The 17,468-nt window shown below is 45.2% G+C and overlaps 1 protein-coding gene across 13 annotated transcripts in view; it reads left to right on the top strand.

Annotated features, from left to right (window-relative positions):
- LOC131592856 (transcription factor 4) overlaps positions 1–16,941 on the top strand; it is a 156,927-nt gene extending 139,986 nt beyond the window's left edge. For 7 of the 13 annotated variants that reach the window (XM_058864681.1, XM_058864682.1, XM_058864683.1 and 4 more), the window contains 9 exons: positions 1,763–1,830; positions 2,907–2,985; positions 4,526–4,599; positions 7,150–7,350; positions 9,483–9,618; positions 11,032–11,194; positions 13,096–13,325; positions 14,562–14,702; positions 16,056–16,941. In XM_058864681.1, the coding sequence (XP_058720664.1) occupies positions 1,763–1,830; positions 2,907–2,985; positions 4,526–4,599; positions 7,150–7,350; positions 9,483–9,618; positions 11,032–11,194; positions 13,096–13,325; positions 14,562–14,698 (1,088 nt within the window). In that variant the 3' untranslated portion in view covers positions 14,699–14,702; positions 16,056–16,941. The remainder of the gene's footprint in view (positions 1–1,762; positions 1,831–2,906; positions 2,986–4,525; positions 4,600–7,149; positions 7,351–9,482; positions 9,619–11,031; positions 11,195–13,095; positions 13,326–14,561; positions 14,703–16,055) is intronic. The other 6 variants (XM_058864693.1, XM_058864685.1, XM_058864691.1 and 3 more) reach the window with 4 other exon arrangements.
- The last annotated feature ends 527 nt before the right edge of the window (positions 16,942–17,468 follow it).

Here is a 17,468-nt window from a genome sequence, read left to right as displayed (position 1 = left end):
GGAAGATCCCGGAAAACACCGGGAAAAAATGGGAAAATACCGGGAAAATCCTGGGAAAAAACTGGGAAAAACCGGGAAAAAAATGGGGAAAAAAACGGGAAAAGACCGGGAAAATCATGGGGAAAAATCCTGGGAAAAAAACGGGGAAAATCCTGGGAAAAAATGGGAAAATGCCGGGAAAATCATGGGGAAAAAACCTGGGAAAATCCCAGAAAAATCCTGGGAAAAAACTGGGGAAAATCCCGGGAAAATCCTGGGAAAAGACCAGGAAGATCATGGGAAAATCCTGGGAAAAAAACGGGGAAAAATCCTGGGAAAAAAACGGGAAAATACCAGGAAAATCATGGGGAAATCATGGGAAAATCCCAGAAAAATCCTGGGAAAATACCAGGAAAATCCTGGAAAAATCCCAAAAAAACCCCAGTGAAAACCCCAGAAAATCCTAAAAAAACCCTGGGAAAAACCCTGGAAAAAATCCTGGAAAAACCCTGGGAAAATCCTGGGAAAATTCCCGGGAAAATCCCAAAAAAGCCCCTGGGAAAATCCCTGAAAAATCCAAAAAAAAGCCCTGGGGAAAAGCCGGAAAAATCCTGGGAAAATCCAAAAAAAAGCCCTGGGAAAATCCTGGGAAAAGCTCAGAAAAATCCAAAAAAAACTCCTGGGAAAATCCCAGAAAAATCCGGGGAAAAACCCCAGGAAATCCCCGGAAAAAACCTGGAAAAGACCCAGGAAAAACCTGGGAAAATCCTGGAAAAAATCCCAATAAAAAACCCGGGAAAATCCCAGAAAAACCCCAAAAAAGCCGTGGGAAAATCCCAGGAAAACCCCAGCAAAATCCTGGGAAGATCTCGGGAAAGACCCAGAAAAAACCAGGAAAACCCTGGGAAAATCCCAAAAAAACCCTGGGAAAAACCCAGGAAAAACCTGGAAAAATCCCGGGAAAAGCCCTGGGAAAAACCCTGGAAAAGTCCTGGGAAAACCCTGGAAAAATCCCAGGAAAACCCCAGGAAAATCCAGAAAAAAACTCTGGGAAAAACCCTGGGAAGACACCAGGAAAATCCTGGAAAAAACCTGGAAAAATCCCAGGAAAACCCCAGAAAAATCCTGGACAAACCCTGGGAAAATCCCGGAAAAACCCTGGAAAAATCCCTCCAAAAAATCTGGGAAAAACCCTGGGAAAACCTCGGGAAAATCACGGGAAAAAGCCCAGAAAAAAACCAGGAATAACCCCCAAAAAACCTGGAAAAATCCCAGGAAAACCTCGGGAAAATCCCAGAAAAAAAATCCAGAAAACCCTGGGAAAACCCAGCTCAGAATTCCATGGAATTTTCCTGAATTCCGTTTTTTCCTTCTTTTTTCCGGGATTTTCCATCCCAGATCCCTCCTTTCCCTCCAGAATTCCGGGAATTTTCTCATCCCCAGCTCGGAATTCCACGGGCTGTGCCGATTTTATCCCAAAATTTCCATCAGAATTCTAGGAATTCTCCCAATTTTTCCTCCCCAAACTCCCTCCATTCCCCAGCTCCCATTTTTCCCCCCAAATTCCAGGAATTCCAGGAAAAAAAACGGGATCAACACCTCCCCCACCTGAACCAGCTCCAAACCCTTCCTGGATTTGCTTTTCCCAGGAATTTTCCAAGCGGGAAAAGAACTCCGGGAAAAAAAACGGGAAAAGGAATTCCGGGAACGATTCCAGGGCGGAATTTTGGGAATTTTCACCTGGAATTTTGGGAATTTTCACCTGGAATTTTTTCCTTTGCAGCCAATCGAGGCAGCGGAGCCGCCGGAAGTTCTCAGACCGGAGACGCGCTGGGAAAAGCTCTCGCCTCCGTAAGGAGTTTTTTCCATGGGAATTCCGGGAATTTTGGGGGTTTTTTTTTGGGATCGTTCGGAATTTGGGAATTGGGGAAAAAAATTCCAGCGGGGGATTTTTGAGAATGAGGGAAAAATGGGTTGGGAAGGAGTTGGGTTTAAGGGAGAAAGGGTCGGAGCCACAGAATTCCCGCGGGATTCCGGTGGAATTTCCTGGAATTTGGCTCCTTTTCCTGGAATTTCAGAGCCCTGCGGTTCCAGCTTTGGGATAACGGAGAATTCCCAGGATTTTCCCAGTTGGGATAATGGAAAAATCCTGGAATTTTCCCACCTTGGGATAACGGAGAAATCCCGGGATTTCCCCACTTTGGGATAACGGGAGAGGGAAAAATCCCGGGATTTTCCTGCCTTGGGATAACGGAGAAATTCCAGGATTTCCCCAGTTGGGATAATGGAGAAATTCCCAGATTTTTCTGTTTTAGGATAACGGAGAAATCCCGGGATTTTTCCCCTTCAGGTTAACGGAGAAATCCCGGGATATTCCCATTATTCCAGGATATTCCGGTTCCCTTTATCCCAGGATATTCCCGCTTCAGGATAATGAAGAATTCCCGGGATTTTCCCCATTTTGGGATAACAAAACATGAGGAGATTCCAGAATATTCCCATTATCCCGGGATTTTCCCCATTTTGGGATAACAGAACATGGAGAAATTCCAGGATTTTCCCATTATCCCAGGATTTTCCCGTTATCCCAGGATATTCCCATTATCCCGGGATTTTCCCCATTTTGGGATAACAGAACACGGAGAAATTCCAGGATATTCCCGTTATCCCGGGATTTTCCCGTTATCCCGGGATTTTCCCGCTCTCCCGCCCTTTTTCCGGGCTCATTCCCATCTTTCCTGGGCACTGTGGGTTCCTTGGAGTTCTCATGACGCCGTTTCCTCCAATCCAAATCCAAACCCTCATCATCCTCCCGTCCTTTTCCCTCGGGAATTTTTTTCCACTGGGATTCCCGGCAATTCCCGACCTTTTCTGTGTTGGATGATTCCCGAAATTCCCGGATTAACGGATTATCCCATTTTTTGAAGATTTATTCTCCAGAGCACACCAACACCAGCTTTTCATCCAATCCTTCGACTCCGGTCGCGTCTCCCCCTTCTCTGGCAGGTACTGTGCTTCCCTCCTTCCTTCCCGGGAATTTCGGGAAGAGCCGCCGGAATTTTCCCGTTCCCGCTCTCTCTTCCCAATCCCAACCCCTCCCCGCACCCCTTCCCGGATTTTTCCCAGATTTTTCCCGGTTTTTTTTTGTTTTTTTTAAGCTGTGGGATGAGGTTTGGAATTTTTCTCGGGGTTTTTTTCGTGGGTTTCGCATCGAAATTCCCGAAAAAGTTTCGGGGAAATCAGGAGAATCCGGTGGCGGCGGCGGAGGAGCAGAGTTAAGGAAAAGTTGGAATTTTTAGCATGGAAAACAGGAAATAAAAACTTGGATAAGGAAAGGATTCCTGTGAGCTCCTGGAAAAACGGGAAAAAAATCCGGATAAGGAAAGAATTCCCACAAATCCCAATCCGTGTTTTTGAGGATGGAAAACTGGGAATAAAAACCTGGATAAGGAAAGAATTCCCACAATTCCCAATCCGTGCTTTTGAGGGTGGAAAACTGGGAATAAAATCCTGGATAAGGAAAGAATTCCCATAAAAACAGGGAAGAAAAACCTGGATAAGGAAGGAATTCCCACAATTCCCAATCCGTGCTTTTGAGGATGGAAAACTGGGAGTAAAATAAACCTGGATAAGGAAAGAATTCCCATGAATTGCAAGAAAAATGGGAATGAAATAAATCTGGATAAGGAAAGAATTCTCACAATTCCCAATTAGGTTTTTTTGGGGATAAGAAAATTGGGAATAATAAAATCCTGGATAAGGAAAGAATTCCCATAAAAACTGGGAATAAAAGCCTGGATCCCCATCCCGTTTTTCCGAGCTGCTCGGACAATCCCAAGGAACAGGAATGGATCAGGATGAGCCGTTTATTCCCGTTTTTCCTGAGCCAGGAGCGGGATTTTCCTCACATTTTTCCCGTTTTTCCAGCTCCAGGAATGGATCAGGATGAGCCGTTTTCCCATTTTTCCCATTTTTCCAGAGCCGGGAGCGGGATTTTTCCCATTTTTCCCACTTTTCCCCTTTTTTCCGGAGCCAGGAGCGGGATTTTTCCCGTTGTTTTTCCCGTTTTTCCGGAGCCGGGAGTGGGATTTTTCCGCCTTTTCCCATTTTTCCGGAGTTGGGAATGGGATTTTTCCCGTTTTTCCGCCTGTTCCCGTTTTTCCAGAGTTGGGAATGGGATTTTCCTAACGGAGATTCCGGTTTTGCCCGACAGGAGCGGCCGTTTGGTCGAGGAACGGAGCGGGATTTTTCCCATTTTTCCCGTTGTTTTTCCCCGTTTTTTTCCTATTTTTCCCGTTGTTTTTCCCATTTTTCCGGCTTTTCCCGTTTTTCCGGAGTTGGGAATGGGATTTTCCCCCTTTTCCCATTTTTCTGGAGCTGGGAGCGGGATTTATCCTGTTTTTCCCGTTGTTTTTCCTGTTTTTCCGGCTTTTCCTGTTTTTCCGGAGTTGGGAATGGGATTTTCCTCCCGTTTTTCCGGCTGTTCCCGTTTTTCCGGAGTTGGGAATGGGATTTTCCTAACGGAGATTCCGGTTTTGCCCGGCAGGAGCGGCCGTTTGGTCGAGGAATGGAGCTCCTTCGGCTTCATCGCCCAATTATGAGGGGCCCTTGCACTCCTTGGTACGTCTGGGGAACGACCCCGCGCCTTCCTCTTCCTCCCTCCCTCCTTCATCTTCCTCCTTTCCCTCATCTTCCTCCTCCTTCCTCATTTCTTTCCCTCCTCCTCTTCCTCCTCTTCCTTCCTTCCTCTTCCTCTTCTTCCTTCATCTTCCTCTTCCTCCTTCATCTTCCTTCCTCCCCGGAAGTGCCCCCCTCTTCCTCCTTCATCTTCCTCTTCCTCCTTCCCCTTCCTCCTCCTTCCTCTCCTTCCTCCTTCCTTTTCCTTCCTCCTCTTCCTTCTTCCTTCATCTTTCTCTTCCTCCTCATCTTCCTCTTTCATCTTCTTCCTTCATTTTCCTCCTCCTTGTCCTTCTTCCTCCTTCTTCCTCTTCCTTCCTGGCTGCTTCCTCCTCCTCCTCCTCATTCCTCTTCCTTCCTCATTCGTCTTTCTCCTCTTCCTTCTTCTTCCTCCTTCTCCTTTATCTCCCTCTTCTTCCTTCATCTTCATCTTCCTCTTCCTCTTTCTTTCCTTCCTCTTCTTCTTTCCTCTTCCCTCTTCTTCCTTCCTCTTGCTCCTTCCTCTTCCTCCTCCTGCCTGTTCTTCCTTCATCTTCCTCTTTTTCTTCTTTCCTTCCTTTTCCTTTCTCTTCCTCCTTCTTCTTCTCTCTTTTTCCTTCCTCTTTCCTCATCTTCTTTCCTCTTCCTCCTTGTTCCTTCCTTCCCTTTCCCTTCCCTTTTCCTCCCTCTTTTCCCGGCGGGAAGAGCGCGGGAGTTGTCGGGGAAATGTGAGGGAGGGGATGATCCGTAGGGAACGGAGCTGGAATGAGGAAAAGATCCTGGAATTCGGGAAAGATCCTGGAATTCGGAAATGTTCCTGGAATTCAGAAATGTTCCTGGAATTCGGGAATGATCCGGGATTAGGGAATAATCTGGGATTAGGGAATGTTCCTGGATTAGGGAATGTTCCTGGATTAGGGAATGATCCAGGATTAGGGAATGTTCCTGGAATTAGGGAATATTCCTGGAATTGGGGAATGTTCCAGATTAGGGAATGTTCCTGGAATTCTGGAATGATCCAGGATTAGGGAATGACCCTGGAATTCGGGAATATTCCAGGATTAGGGAACATTTCTGGAATGAGGAAGGCGATTTTCTGGGATCCCACGGATCTCTCATGGAATCTCCGCTGCCCTGAGCGTTCCGGGCGGGAATTCCCATGGAATTTTCCCCCTTTCCGTGCGGAATCTGCGGATCCAATCCCTCCCCTCGTCCATCCCGGTCGGAAGCGGCGGGAATTTGCCGGGATTGGATTTTCCCGGTGTGGAAATCCTGCTGCGGGAGCGGCTCCATGTTTTCCGGGAATTCCCAGGGAATTCCTGTGGCTGCTGGGAATGGGGAGAGCTCCAATCCCTTCGGAATGGTCCCGTGGAGCTTTCCCAGCCCTTTGGAATTGTCCTCTGCAGATCCCAAATTCCCAAAACTTCGGGATTTTCCCATTGGGATCCCAAATTCCCAAAACTACAGGATTTTCCCATTGGGATCCCAAATTCCAAATCCCTCAGGATTTTCCCGTTGGGATCCCAGATTCCAAATCCCTCAGGATTTTCCCATTGAGATCCCAAATTCCCAAACCTTTGGGATTTTCCTGTTGGGACCCCAGATCCCAAATCCCTCAGGATTTTCCTGTGGTGATTCCAAATTCCCAAACCCTCAGGATTTTCCCATTGAGATCCCAGATTCTCAAACCTTTGGGATTTTCCCATTGGGATCTCAAATTCCCAAACCTTTGGGATTTTCCTGCTGGGATCCCAAATTTCCAGACCTTTGGGATTTTCCTGTGGAGATCCCAAATCCCTCAGGATTTTCCCATTGGGATCCGAGATTCCCAAACCTTTGGGATTTTCCTGTGGAGATCCCAAATTCCCAATCCCTCAGGGTTTTCCCATGGCAATCCCAGATTCCCGAACCTTTGGGATTTTCCTATTGGAATCCCAGATTCCCAAACCTTTGGGATTTTCCCACTGGGATCCCAAATCCCTCAGGATTTTCCCATTGGGATCCCAAATTCCCAATCCCTCAGAATTTTCCCGTTGAGCTTTCCCAACCCTTGGGAACTTCCCATCTTTTCCGATCCCTGGGAATTCTCCCCTGGAGCTTTTCCAACCCTTCCTCTCCCTCCATCTCCGTTGGATCCTGGGATCAGCCGCGGTGGGAGGAGGGAGGAAAAAATTCCCACTGGGAGCGGAACCGCGCCGGAAAATCCCTTTAAATCCCTTTAAATCCCTTTTTGTCGCTTCTTTTCCCGCTTTTTTTTCCCCTTTTCCCAAATCCTGATTTTCCTTTGGATCTCACTCAAACTCCGCCGAGCCCTGGCGCTTTTCGCCGGCGCGGCCGGAATTCCGTTCATGAGGAATCATCGAACCCGTTCTGCCCACGAAAATCCCGGGATTGGCGTCTTAGGGAATGACCAAAACACCGGCAATTGGGGAATTCGGTGGGAATTTGGTGGGAATTTGGGAATTTGGTGGGAATTTTTGGGAATTTGGGAATTGCTGAGGCTTTGCCCCGCAGCAGAGCCGGATCGAGGATCGCCTGGAGCGCCTGGACGACGCCATCCACGTCCTCCGGAATCACGCGGTGGGAGCCGCGCCCGGAATGGCCGGAGCGCACGGAGACGTCCACGGAATCATCGGAGCCGCACACAACGGAGCCATGGCCGGGCTTGCCTCCGGATACGGAGGAGGATTGCTGGGAAGCCGGCACGCGCTGATGGTGAGCAGAAAAATATCGGGAAAAACGGGAATTATAATGGGAAAAATAATGGGAATAACAGGAAAAATAATGGTAATAGCGGGAATAATAATGGGAGTAATGGGAATGATAATGGGAATAATAATGGGAATAATAACAGGAATAATGAGAATTATAATGGGAAAAATAATGGGAATAATAAGGGGAATAATGGGAATTATAATGGGAATAACGGGAATAACGGGAATTATAATGGGAATAATAATGGGAATAATGGGAATTATAATGGGAATAATAATGGGAAAAATAATGGGAATGGGTTATGGGAACAGCCGCTGGGCAGCCGGCATGCACTGATGGTGAGCCGGAAAAATATTGGGAATAACGGGAAAAATAATGGGAATAATAATGGGAATAATAATGGGAATGATAATGGGAATGATAATGGGAATAATGAGAATTATAATGGGAATAATAATGGGGATAATGGGAATAATAATGGGAATAATGGGAATGATAATGGGAAAAATAATGGGAATTATAATGGGAATAATAATGGGAATAATAACGGGAATAATGGGAATGATAATGGGAATAATAATGGGAAAAATAATGGGAATTATAATGGGAATAATAACAGGAATAATAACAGGAATGGGTTATGGAAACGGCCGCTGGGCAGCCGGCACGCACTGATGGTGAGCCGGAAAAATATCGGGAATAGTAACGGGAATAATGGGAAAAATAATGGGAATGATAATGGGAATAATGGGAATTAAAATGGAAACTGTAATGGGAATAATAATGGGAATAATGGGAATAATAATGGGAATAACAACGGGAATAATGGGAATGATAATGGGAAGAGTGGGAATTATAACAGGAATAATAACGGGGATAATAATGGGAATAATGGGAATTATAACGTGAATAATGGGAATTATAGCAGGAATAATAACAGGAATAACAACGGGAATAATAATGGGAATAATGGGAATTATAATGGGAATTATAATGGGAGTTGTAATGGGAATTATAATGGGAGTTATAATGGGAATAATAATGGGAATAGTAGGAATAATAATGGGAATAACGGGAATTATAACGGGAATAATAATGGGAATAATGGGAATAATAATGGGAAAAATAATGGGAATTATAATGGGAATAATAACAGGAATGGGTTATGGGAACGGCCCTGAGCAGCCGGCACGCGCTGATGGTGAGCCGGAAAAATATCGGGAATAGTAACGGGAATAACGGGAAAAATAATGGGAATTATAATGGGAATAATGGGAATTATAATGGGAACAATGGGAATGATAATGGCAATAATAATGGGAATAATGGGAATTAAAATGGAAATTATAACAGGAATAAAAATGGGAATGATAACGCAAATAATGGGAATAATAATGGGAATTATAACGGGAATAATGGGAATGATAATGGGAAAAATGAGAATTATAACAGGAATAATAATGGGAATAATAATGGGAATAATGGGAATGATAATGGGAATAATGGGAATTATAACGGGAATAATAATGGGAATAATAACAGGAATGTGGGAATAATAATGGGAATAATGGCAATGGTAATGGGAATAACGGGAATAATGAGAATTCTGATGGGAATAATAACGGGAATGGGTTATGGGAACGGCCGCTGGGCAGCCGGCTCGCGCTGATGGGGAGCGGGAATAATAACGGGAATAACAATGGGAATGTGGGAACAACAGGAACATCTCAAGGAGATGGGATGGGAATGGGAACAGGAATGGGAACAGGAACAGGAATGGGAATGGGAACAGGAACAGGAACAGGAATGGGAATGGGAATAGGAATGGGAACAGGAACAGGAATGGGAATGGGAATAGGAATGGGAACAGGAAGAGGAATGGGAACAGGAACAGGAATGGGAATGGGAACAGGAATGGGAATAGGAACAGGAATGGGAACAGGAACAGGAATGGGAACAGGAACGGGAACATCCCCACAACTCAGGAACTCTTCGTTTTCCGGCTCCGTTTCCCACCCAGCGCTCTGGATTTGGGATCGGGGGTAGCAGAGGGCAGCCAGGGAACACTGCGGGTTCCCGGCTCCGGGGGCAGCATTCCCGGGATTCCGGACTCACCGGGATCATTCCCGCAGGTCGGAGCTCACCGGGAGGACGGCGTCGGCCTCCGCGGGAGCCACTCGCTGGTGCCCGGCCAGGTGCCGGTGCCGACGCTTCCGGTGCAATCGGCGACGTCCCCGGAGCTGACCCCAGCCCAGGATCCCTACCGGGGTGAGCATTCCCAAAATTCCCAAATTCCCACTTCCCCCTGCCTTTGGAATGCAGCAAAACCAGGCTCGGAGTTCTTCCTGTCCCAAACCGTTCCGGGATTTCCATCCCAATCCAGGATTTCCGTCCCAATCCAGGATTTCCATTCCAATCCAGGATTTCCATCCCAATCCATTCCGGGATTTCCATCCCAATCCATTCCATGATTTCCATCCCAATCCAGGATTTTTGGATCCCATTCCAGGATTTCCATCCCATCCCATTCCAGGATTTCCATCCCAATCCAGGATTTTTGGATCCCATTCCAGGATTTCTGGATCCCAAACCATTCTGGGATTTCCATCCCAATCTGGGATTTCCATCCCAATCCATTCCAGGATTTCCATCCCAATCCAGGATTTTTGGATCCCATTCCTGGATTTCTATCCCATTCCAGGATTTCCATCCCATCCCATTCCAGGATTTCCATCCCAATCCAGGATTTTTGGATCCCAATCCAGGATTTTTGGATCCCAATCCAGGATTTCCATCCCAAACCAATCCAGGATTTCCATCCCAATCCAGGATTTTTGGATCCCAATCCAGGATTTTTGGATCCCATTCCTGGATTTCTATCCCAATCCAGGATTTCCATTCCAATCCAGGATTTCCATCCCAAACCAATCCAGGATTTCCATCCCAATCCAGGATTTTTGGATCCTATTCCAGGATTTTTGGATCCCATTCCGGGATTTCCATCCCAATCCAGGATTTCCATCCCAAACCAATCCAGGATTTCCATCCCAATCCAGGATTTCCATCCCAATCCAGGATTTTTGGATCCCATTCCAGGATTTCCATCCCAATCCGGGATTTCCATCCCAAACCATTCCGGGATTTCCATCCCAATCCAGGATTTCCATCCCAATCCAGGATTTCCATCCCAAACCAATCCAGGATTTCCATCCCAATCCAGGATTTCAGTCCCAAACCAATCCAGGATTTCCATCCCAATCCAGGATTTCCATCCCAAACCAATCCAGGATTTCCATCCCAATCCAGGATTTCAATCCCAAACCAATCCAGGATTTCCATCCCAATCCAGGATTTCCATCCCAATCCGGGATTTCCATCCCAAACCATTCCAGGATTTCTATCCCATTCCAGGATTTCCATCCCAATCCAGGATTTCTATCCCAAACCATTCCAGGATTTCCATCCCAATCCAGGATTTCCATCCCAATCCGGGATTTCCATCCCAATCCAGGATTTCCATCCCAATCCAGGATTTCCATTCTGTGATTTCCATCCCATTCTGGAATTTTCCGATCCCTGAATCCGCTCCCCCCTGGATGAGTCTCAGAGATCCTGGCTCGGCTCCAGGATGATCCCAACCCCTTTCCCCGATCCAAACCCTCTCCTCTCCTCTTTTCCCAGGAATTCCCACGGCTCTCCAAGGTCAGAGCGTCTCCTCCGGCAGCTCTGAGATCAAATCCGACGACGAAGCCGACGAGAACCTGCAGGATCCGAAGGTTTCCGAGGAGAAGAAGCTGGAAGAGGATAAGAAGGAGATCAAATCCATAACTAGGTCAAGATCTAGGTAACGGGAGCCAGCAGGGTCGCTTCATTTAATTCCCACTCGGATTTGGATGAAGTGAACTGAAAAACGGGAATAAAAAACGGGAAAAGCGGGAAAAATGGGATGCAAGGTCCTGGAAGGGAGAGGGAGATGCCGGTCAGAGCGATGCCCGAGTTTTGGGTGATGGAGAGAAAAATTCTGGGAGTTTTGTTATGGAAAAATTCGGCTTTTTTTCCTCAAATTCTGGGGTTTTTATTGGAATACAGAGAGAAAAAAATGGGAAAAAAAAGCAGGAAAAAAGCGGGAAAAGCAGAATTTCGCTCCTGCCAGGACCTTGCGCTCCTCCCGATCCCGTTCCCAAATTTTGAGAGTGAAACAAAAAATTCCTGGAATTTTATTTTGGGAAAATCCGGCTTTTCTTCCTTAAATTCCATGGATTTTAATTGGAATACAGCAGGAAAAAAATTCCTGGAAAAAAAAGCAGGAAAAGCGGAATTTTGCTCCTGCCAGGACCTTGCGCTCCTCCCGATCCCGTTCCCAAATTTTGAGCGTGAAACAAAAAATTCCTGGAATTCTTTTCTGGCAAATTCTGGCTGTTCTTCCTTAAATTCTGGGGTTTTTATTGGAATACAGGGAAAAAAAACTGGGAAAAAAAAGCTGGAAAAAAGCAGGAAAAAAAAGCGGGAAAAGCAGAATTTCACTCCTGCCAGGACCTTGCGCTCCTCCCGATCCCGTTCCCAAATTTTGAGTGTGAAATGAAAATTCCTGGAATTTTATTCTGGAAAATTCCGGCTGTTCTTCCTCAAATTCCGGGGTTTTATTGGAATACAGCTGGAGCCTCTGGAAAAGTTTGGGAAGGGGGGGTTGGAATCCACGTGGATTTTGGGAATGTGGGATAACGGGATCGGAAAAGCTCCGGGGAAGGTTGGACTCCAACGGGAAAAATTCCAGCATTTCCTGAGGATAAATCTTGGAAAATGGTGGAGCCTCCATTCCTGGAAGGGCTGAAATCCCTGGAATATTTGGAATTCCCATTCCCACAGGGATCGGAATCCCTGCGGATGCAGCGCTGGGGAAAACCGGGAATGTTGCGATTCCAAGCACTCGAGGGCTTTTCCGAGCAGAAAATTCCATCATTTCCTGTGGATAAACCACCGGGAATTCCCTCCCGGAAAAAAAAAATGGGAATGTTGGGGTTCCAACCATTCGAGACCTTTCCCAACCAGAAAATTCCATGTTTTCCTGTGGATAAACCACCAGGAATTCCCTCCCGGAAAAAAAAAACGAGAATGTTGGGATTCCGACCACTCAATGGCTTTTCCAAGAAGAAAATTCCGTAATTTCCTGTGGATAAACCACCAGAAATCTCCTGGAAAAAAACTGGGAATGTTTGGATTCCAAGCATTTGAAACCTTTCCCAACCAGAAAATTCCATGTTTTCCTGTGGATAAACCACCGGGAATTCCCTCTCGACTCCTCCCAGAAAAACAATGGGAATGTTTGGATTCCAAGCACTCAAAACCTTTCCCAACCAGAAAATTCCATAATTTCCTGTGGATAAACCACCGGGAAATCCCCACTCAACTCCTTGGGGAAAACTGGGAATGTTTGGATTCCAACCACTCGAGGGCTTTTCTGAGCAGAAAATTCCGTAATTTCCTGTGGATAAACCACCAGGAATTCCCTCCCGGAAAAAAAACGGGAATGTTTGGATTCCAAGCATTTGAAACCTTTTCCAAGCAGAAAATTCCATCATTTCCCGGAAATCCCCACTCGATTCCTTGGGAAAAACTGGGAACGTTTGGATTCCGACCATTCGAGGGCTTTTCCGAGCAGAAAATTCCATAATTTCCTGTGGCTAAACCACCGGGAATCCCCTGGAAAAAAACGGGGAATAACCCAAATTGCGTTTGTCCCCGCAGCAATAACGATGATGAAGATCTGACCCCGGAGCAGAAGGCGGAGCGGGAGAAGGAACGGCGCATGGCCAACAACGCGCGGGAGCGGCTGCGCGTGCGCGACATCAACGAGGCCTTCAAGGAGCTGGGCAGGATGGTGCAGCTCCACCTCAAGAGCGACAAACCCCAGACCAAGCTCCTCATCCTCCACCAGGCCGTGGCCGTCATCCTCAGCCTGGAGCAGCAGGTCCGAGGTGAGAGGGAAATTCGGGATTTGGGATTGGGGAGGGGAGGATTTGGGGTTGGAGGTGGTGGGGATGGGGTGGGAAGGGGGATGGGGGGTGGGTTCTCCATGGAAGTTCGGATTTTCTCCATGGAAGTTCTCATATTTTCCATAAAATTTGTCTTTTTGTCCATGGAAGTTCTCACATTTTCCATGGAAGTTCTCCTCTTCTCCATGGAAGTTCTGCTTTTTTCCATGGAACTTCTCCATTTCTCCATGGAACTTCTCATATTTTCCATGGAAGTTCTCCTCTTTCCATAGAATTTGTCTTTTTCTCCATGGAAGTTCTTCTTTTCTCCATGGAAGTTCTCATATTCTCCATGCAAGTTCTTTTTTCCATGGAAGTTCTTATCTTTTCCATGGAACTTCTCCTTTCTCCATAAAATTTGGTTTTTTCTCCATGGAAGTCCTCACATTTTCCATGGAAGTTCTGCTTTTCTCCATGGAAGTTCTCCTCTTCTCCATGGAAGTTCTTTTCTTCATGGAAGTTCTCATATTCTCCATGCAAGTTCTTCTTTTTTCCAGGGAAGTTCTCATTTTCTTCATGGAAGTTCTCCTTTTCTCCATGGAAGTTCTCCATTTCTCCATGGAAGTTCTCACATTTTCCATGGAAGTTCTTTTCTCCATGGAAGTTCTCATATTTTCCATGGAACTTCTTCTTTTTTCCAAGGAAGTTCTCCTTTTTTCCATGGAAGTTCTCATTTTCTCCATGGAAGCTCTCCATTTCTCCATGGAAATTTCTCCCTGGAAGTTTTGTTTTTTCCATGGAAGTTTCATTCATGGAAGTTCTCCATTTCTCCATGGAAGTTTCTCCATGGAAGTTCTTCATTTCTCCATGGAAGTTTCTCCATGGAAGTTCTCCATTTCTCTATGGAAGTTTCTCCATGGATGCTCTCCATTTCTCCATGGAAGTTCTCCATTTCTCCATGGAAGTTCTCCATGGAAGTTTCTCCATGGAAGTTTCTCCATGGAAGTTCTCCATTTCTCCATGGAAGTTTCTCCATGGAAGTTCTCCATTTCTCCATGGAAATTCTCCATTTCTCCATGGAAGCTCTCCATTTCTCCATGGAAGTTTCTCCATGGAAGTTTTGTTTTCTCCATGGAAGTTCTCAATTTCTCCCTGGAAGTTCTCCATTTCTCCCTGGAACCCCTCCTCCCCACCGTGATTCTCCCATTCCCCGTGCGCTGAGATTCCCTTTTCCCGCAGAACGGAACCTGAATCCGAAGGCGGCGTGCCTGAAGCGGCGGGAAGAGGAGAAGGTGTCCTCAGAGCCTCCCCCGCTGTCGCTGGCGGGACCCCACGGTGGGATGGGCGACGCCTCCAATCACATGGGACAGATGTGACCAGGTGGGGCTGGCATCCGGAGCCTCCGGAATATTCCTTCCCAAAATCCCAGCGCTCCCCAATCCGGGTCCCAGAGCTGGGATAGTCCAAAGAATTCCAAAGGGTGTCGTGGTCACGGTGTCCTGGTGGGGTGGGAAAACGGGGATGGAATTGGGGATGGAATTGGGATTGGAATTGGGGATGGAATTGGGATGGAATTGGGATTGGAATTGGGGATGGAACTGGGGATGGAATTGGGGATGGAATTGGGGATGGAATTGGGATGGAATTGGGGATGGAATTGGGATGGAACTGGGGATGGAATTGGGGATGGAATTGGGGATGGAATTGGGATTGGAATTGGGATGGAATTGGGGATGGAATTGGGGATGGAATTGGGGATGGAATTTGGATTGGAATTTGGATTGGAATTGGGGATGGAATTGGGGATGGAATTGGGATGGAATTGGGATTGGAATTGGGGATGGAATTGGGATTGGAATTGGGGATGGAATTGGGGATGGAATTGGGATTGGAATTGGGGATGGAATTGGGATTGGAATTGGGGATGGAATTGGGATTGGAATTGGGGATGGAATTGGGATTGGAATTGGGATTGGAATTGGGGATGGAATTGGGGATGGAATTGGGGATGGAATTGGGGATGGAATTGGGATTGGAATTCACGGAGGGATTTGGGGATGGAATTGGGATTGGAATTCACAGAGGGAATTGGGGATGGATTTGGGGATGGAATTGGGGATGGAATTGGGATTGGAATTCACAGAGGGAATTGGGGATGGAAATCAGGGATGGAATTGGGATTGGAATTCACGGAGGGATTTGGGGATGGAATTGGGGATGGATATTACAGTTGGATATTAGGGCAGGATATCGGGGTTGGATATTAGGGATGGATATTGGGATTTGATATCAGGAATGAATATTGGGGCTGGATATTTGGGATGGAAAATGGGGTTGGATACTGGGATTGGATATTTGGGATTGGATACTGGGATTGGATATCAGGGATGGATATTGGGATTGGATATTTGGGATTGGATACTGGGATTGGATATTTGGGATTGGATATTGGGATTGGATATTGGGATTGGATATTATGGGATGGGATTGGGGTTGGATTTTAGGGATGGAATCAGGCTCGGATATTATGGGATGGAATTGGGGTTGGATTTTATGGGATGGAATTGGGGTTGGATTTTAGGGATGGAATTGGGGTTGGATTTTAGGGATGGAATCAGGCTCGGATATTCCGGAGGTACATCCCACTCCCCCTATAACTGAATTTCGGGATCACCAAAACTTGGGATAATCCCAAAACCGCCTTTCCCGACTGGAATTTCCCTTTTCCCGCAGATCCGAGGCGCCGGAATGAAATCTCCATCCCGCTCCTTCCGTATTTTCCCGATCCCACAAAAACCCCTTTTGTTTTTTGTAAGATACCGACAAGTCTGAGTAATTCCGCAATCCCAGACGCGTGAGATTCCAGCATTCCTGAGGAAAAATCCCGGAAAAAAAAAAGCGCCGGAAAAAAAGTGAAACGAAACAAAAAAACTTTGGAAATTCCGAGCGGAGAGACTGGACCGGCAAATTTTTTTTTTTCCGCACTGTGGGACGACTTTGTGCCTAAAAAATTCCTGAATTTTGGGGTTTTTGGAACAAAAAGAAAAAAGGAAAAAAATCCTTAAAAAAAAAAAAATTCCATTAAAAAAATTCCTTAAAAAAAATTCCTTAAAAAAAAATTCCTTAAAAAAATCCTACAAAAAAAATTCCATAAAAAAAATTCCATAAAAAAAATCCTACAAAAAAAAATTCCATAAAAAAATTCCATTAAAAAAATTCTACAAAAAAAAATTCTACAAAAAAAAAATTCTGCAAAAAAAAAATTTTAAAAAAGGAAAAAAATTCCTTTAAAAAAATTAAAAAATTAAAAAAAAAAAAAATTCCCGGATTTCTAAAAGCTGAGGAAAACAAAAAAAAAAATAAAAATATTTAATTTCAACTTGCAATAATGATCAAATAATTAAAAATAAAAATACTTCCGAAAAAAAGAGGAAAAAAAAATTAAAAATCAAGAAAAGAACGACGGGAAAAAAAAATACAAAATTCCCGGAAATATTCCCGGAAATATTCCCGGAAACCAGCGGAGAACGGATGGGAAGAAAGGAAAAAAAAAAAATTCCGATGTCGTTTTTAGCCATTCCATAGGGTAGGAAAAAAAATAAAAATAAAAAAAAAATTATGGATCTTATACAAAAAAAAATATATAAATATAAATATATATATAAATCTATATCAGAAATTTAGTGGAAAATGACGGAAAAGTTTTGTTTTCCTTCCTTTCCCGTTTTTTTTTTTTTTTTTTTGGGAAGCTCCTGGAAAAAAAAAAACGGAAGAAAAAATATAAAAAAAAAGGGAAAAACAACAAAAAAAAATTATAGGAAGGATTTTTTACAAAAAAACGGAAAAAAACGGAAAAAAAAAATTTTATTGTAAATACGGAATTTTTCGGGGCTTCTTTTCCTCTTTTCCCGGTTTTTTTTTTGGTGTTTTGGATTTTTTTGGGAATAGCCAGAGCCTGCCTGGATCCGGGGTTTTTTTTGGGGGGAGGGAAAGGGAAAAAAAAGCTGGAATTTTGGCGACCCCGCGGGATTTTTCCCGATTTTCCGACGTTACCGCCGTGCCTTTCCAATGGTTTCGTTCCATCGGCAAAATTCCCGGATTTTGGGGTGGGGGGTCTGAAATTCCTCGGGAATTCCGAGGTTTTTT

This window comes from Poecile atricapillus, chromosome Z (assembly GCF_030490865.1).
Source record: "Poecile atricapillus isolate bPoeAtr1 chromosome Z, bPoeAtr1.hap1, whole genome shotgun sequence".
Lineage (NCBI taxonomy): Eukaryota > Metazoa > Chordata > Aves > Passeriformes > Paridae > Poecile > Poecile atricapillus.
This window is presented reverse-complemented; position numbering and strand designations above follow the sequence as displayed.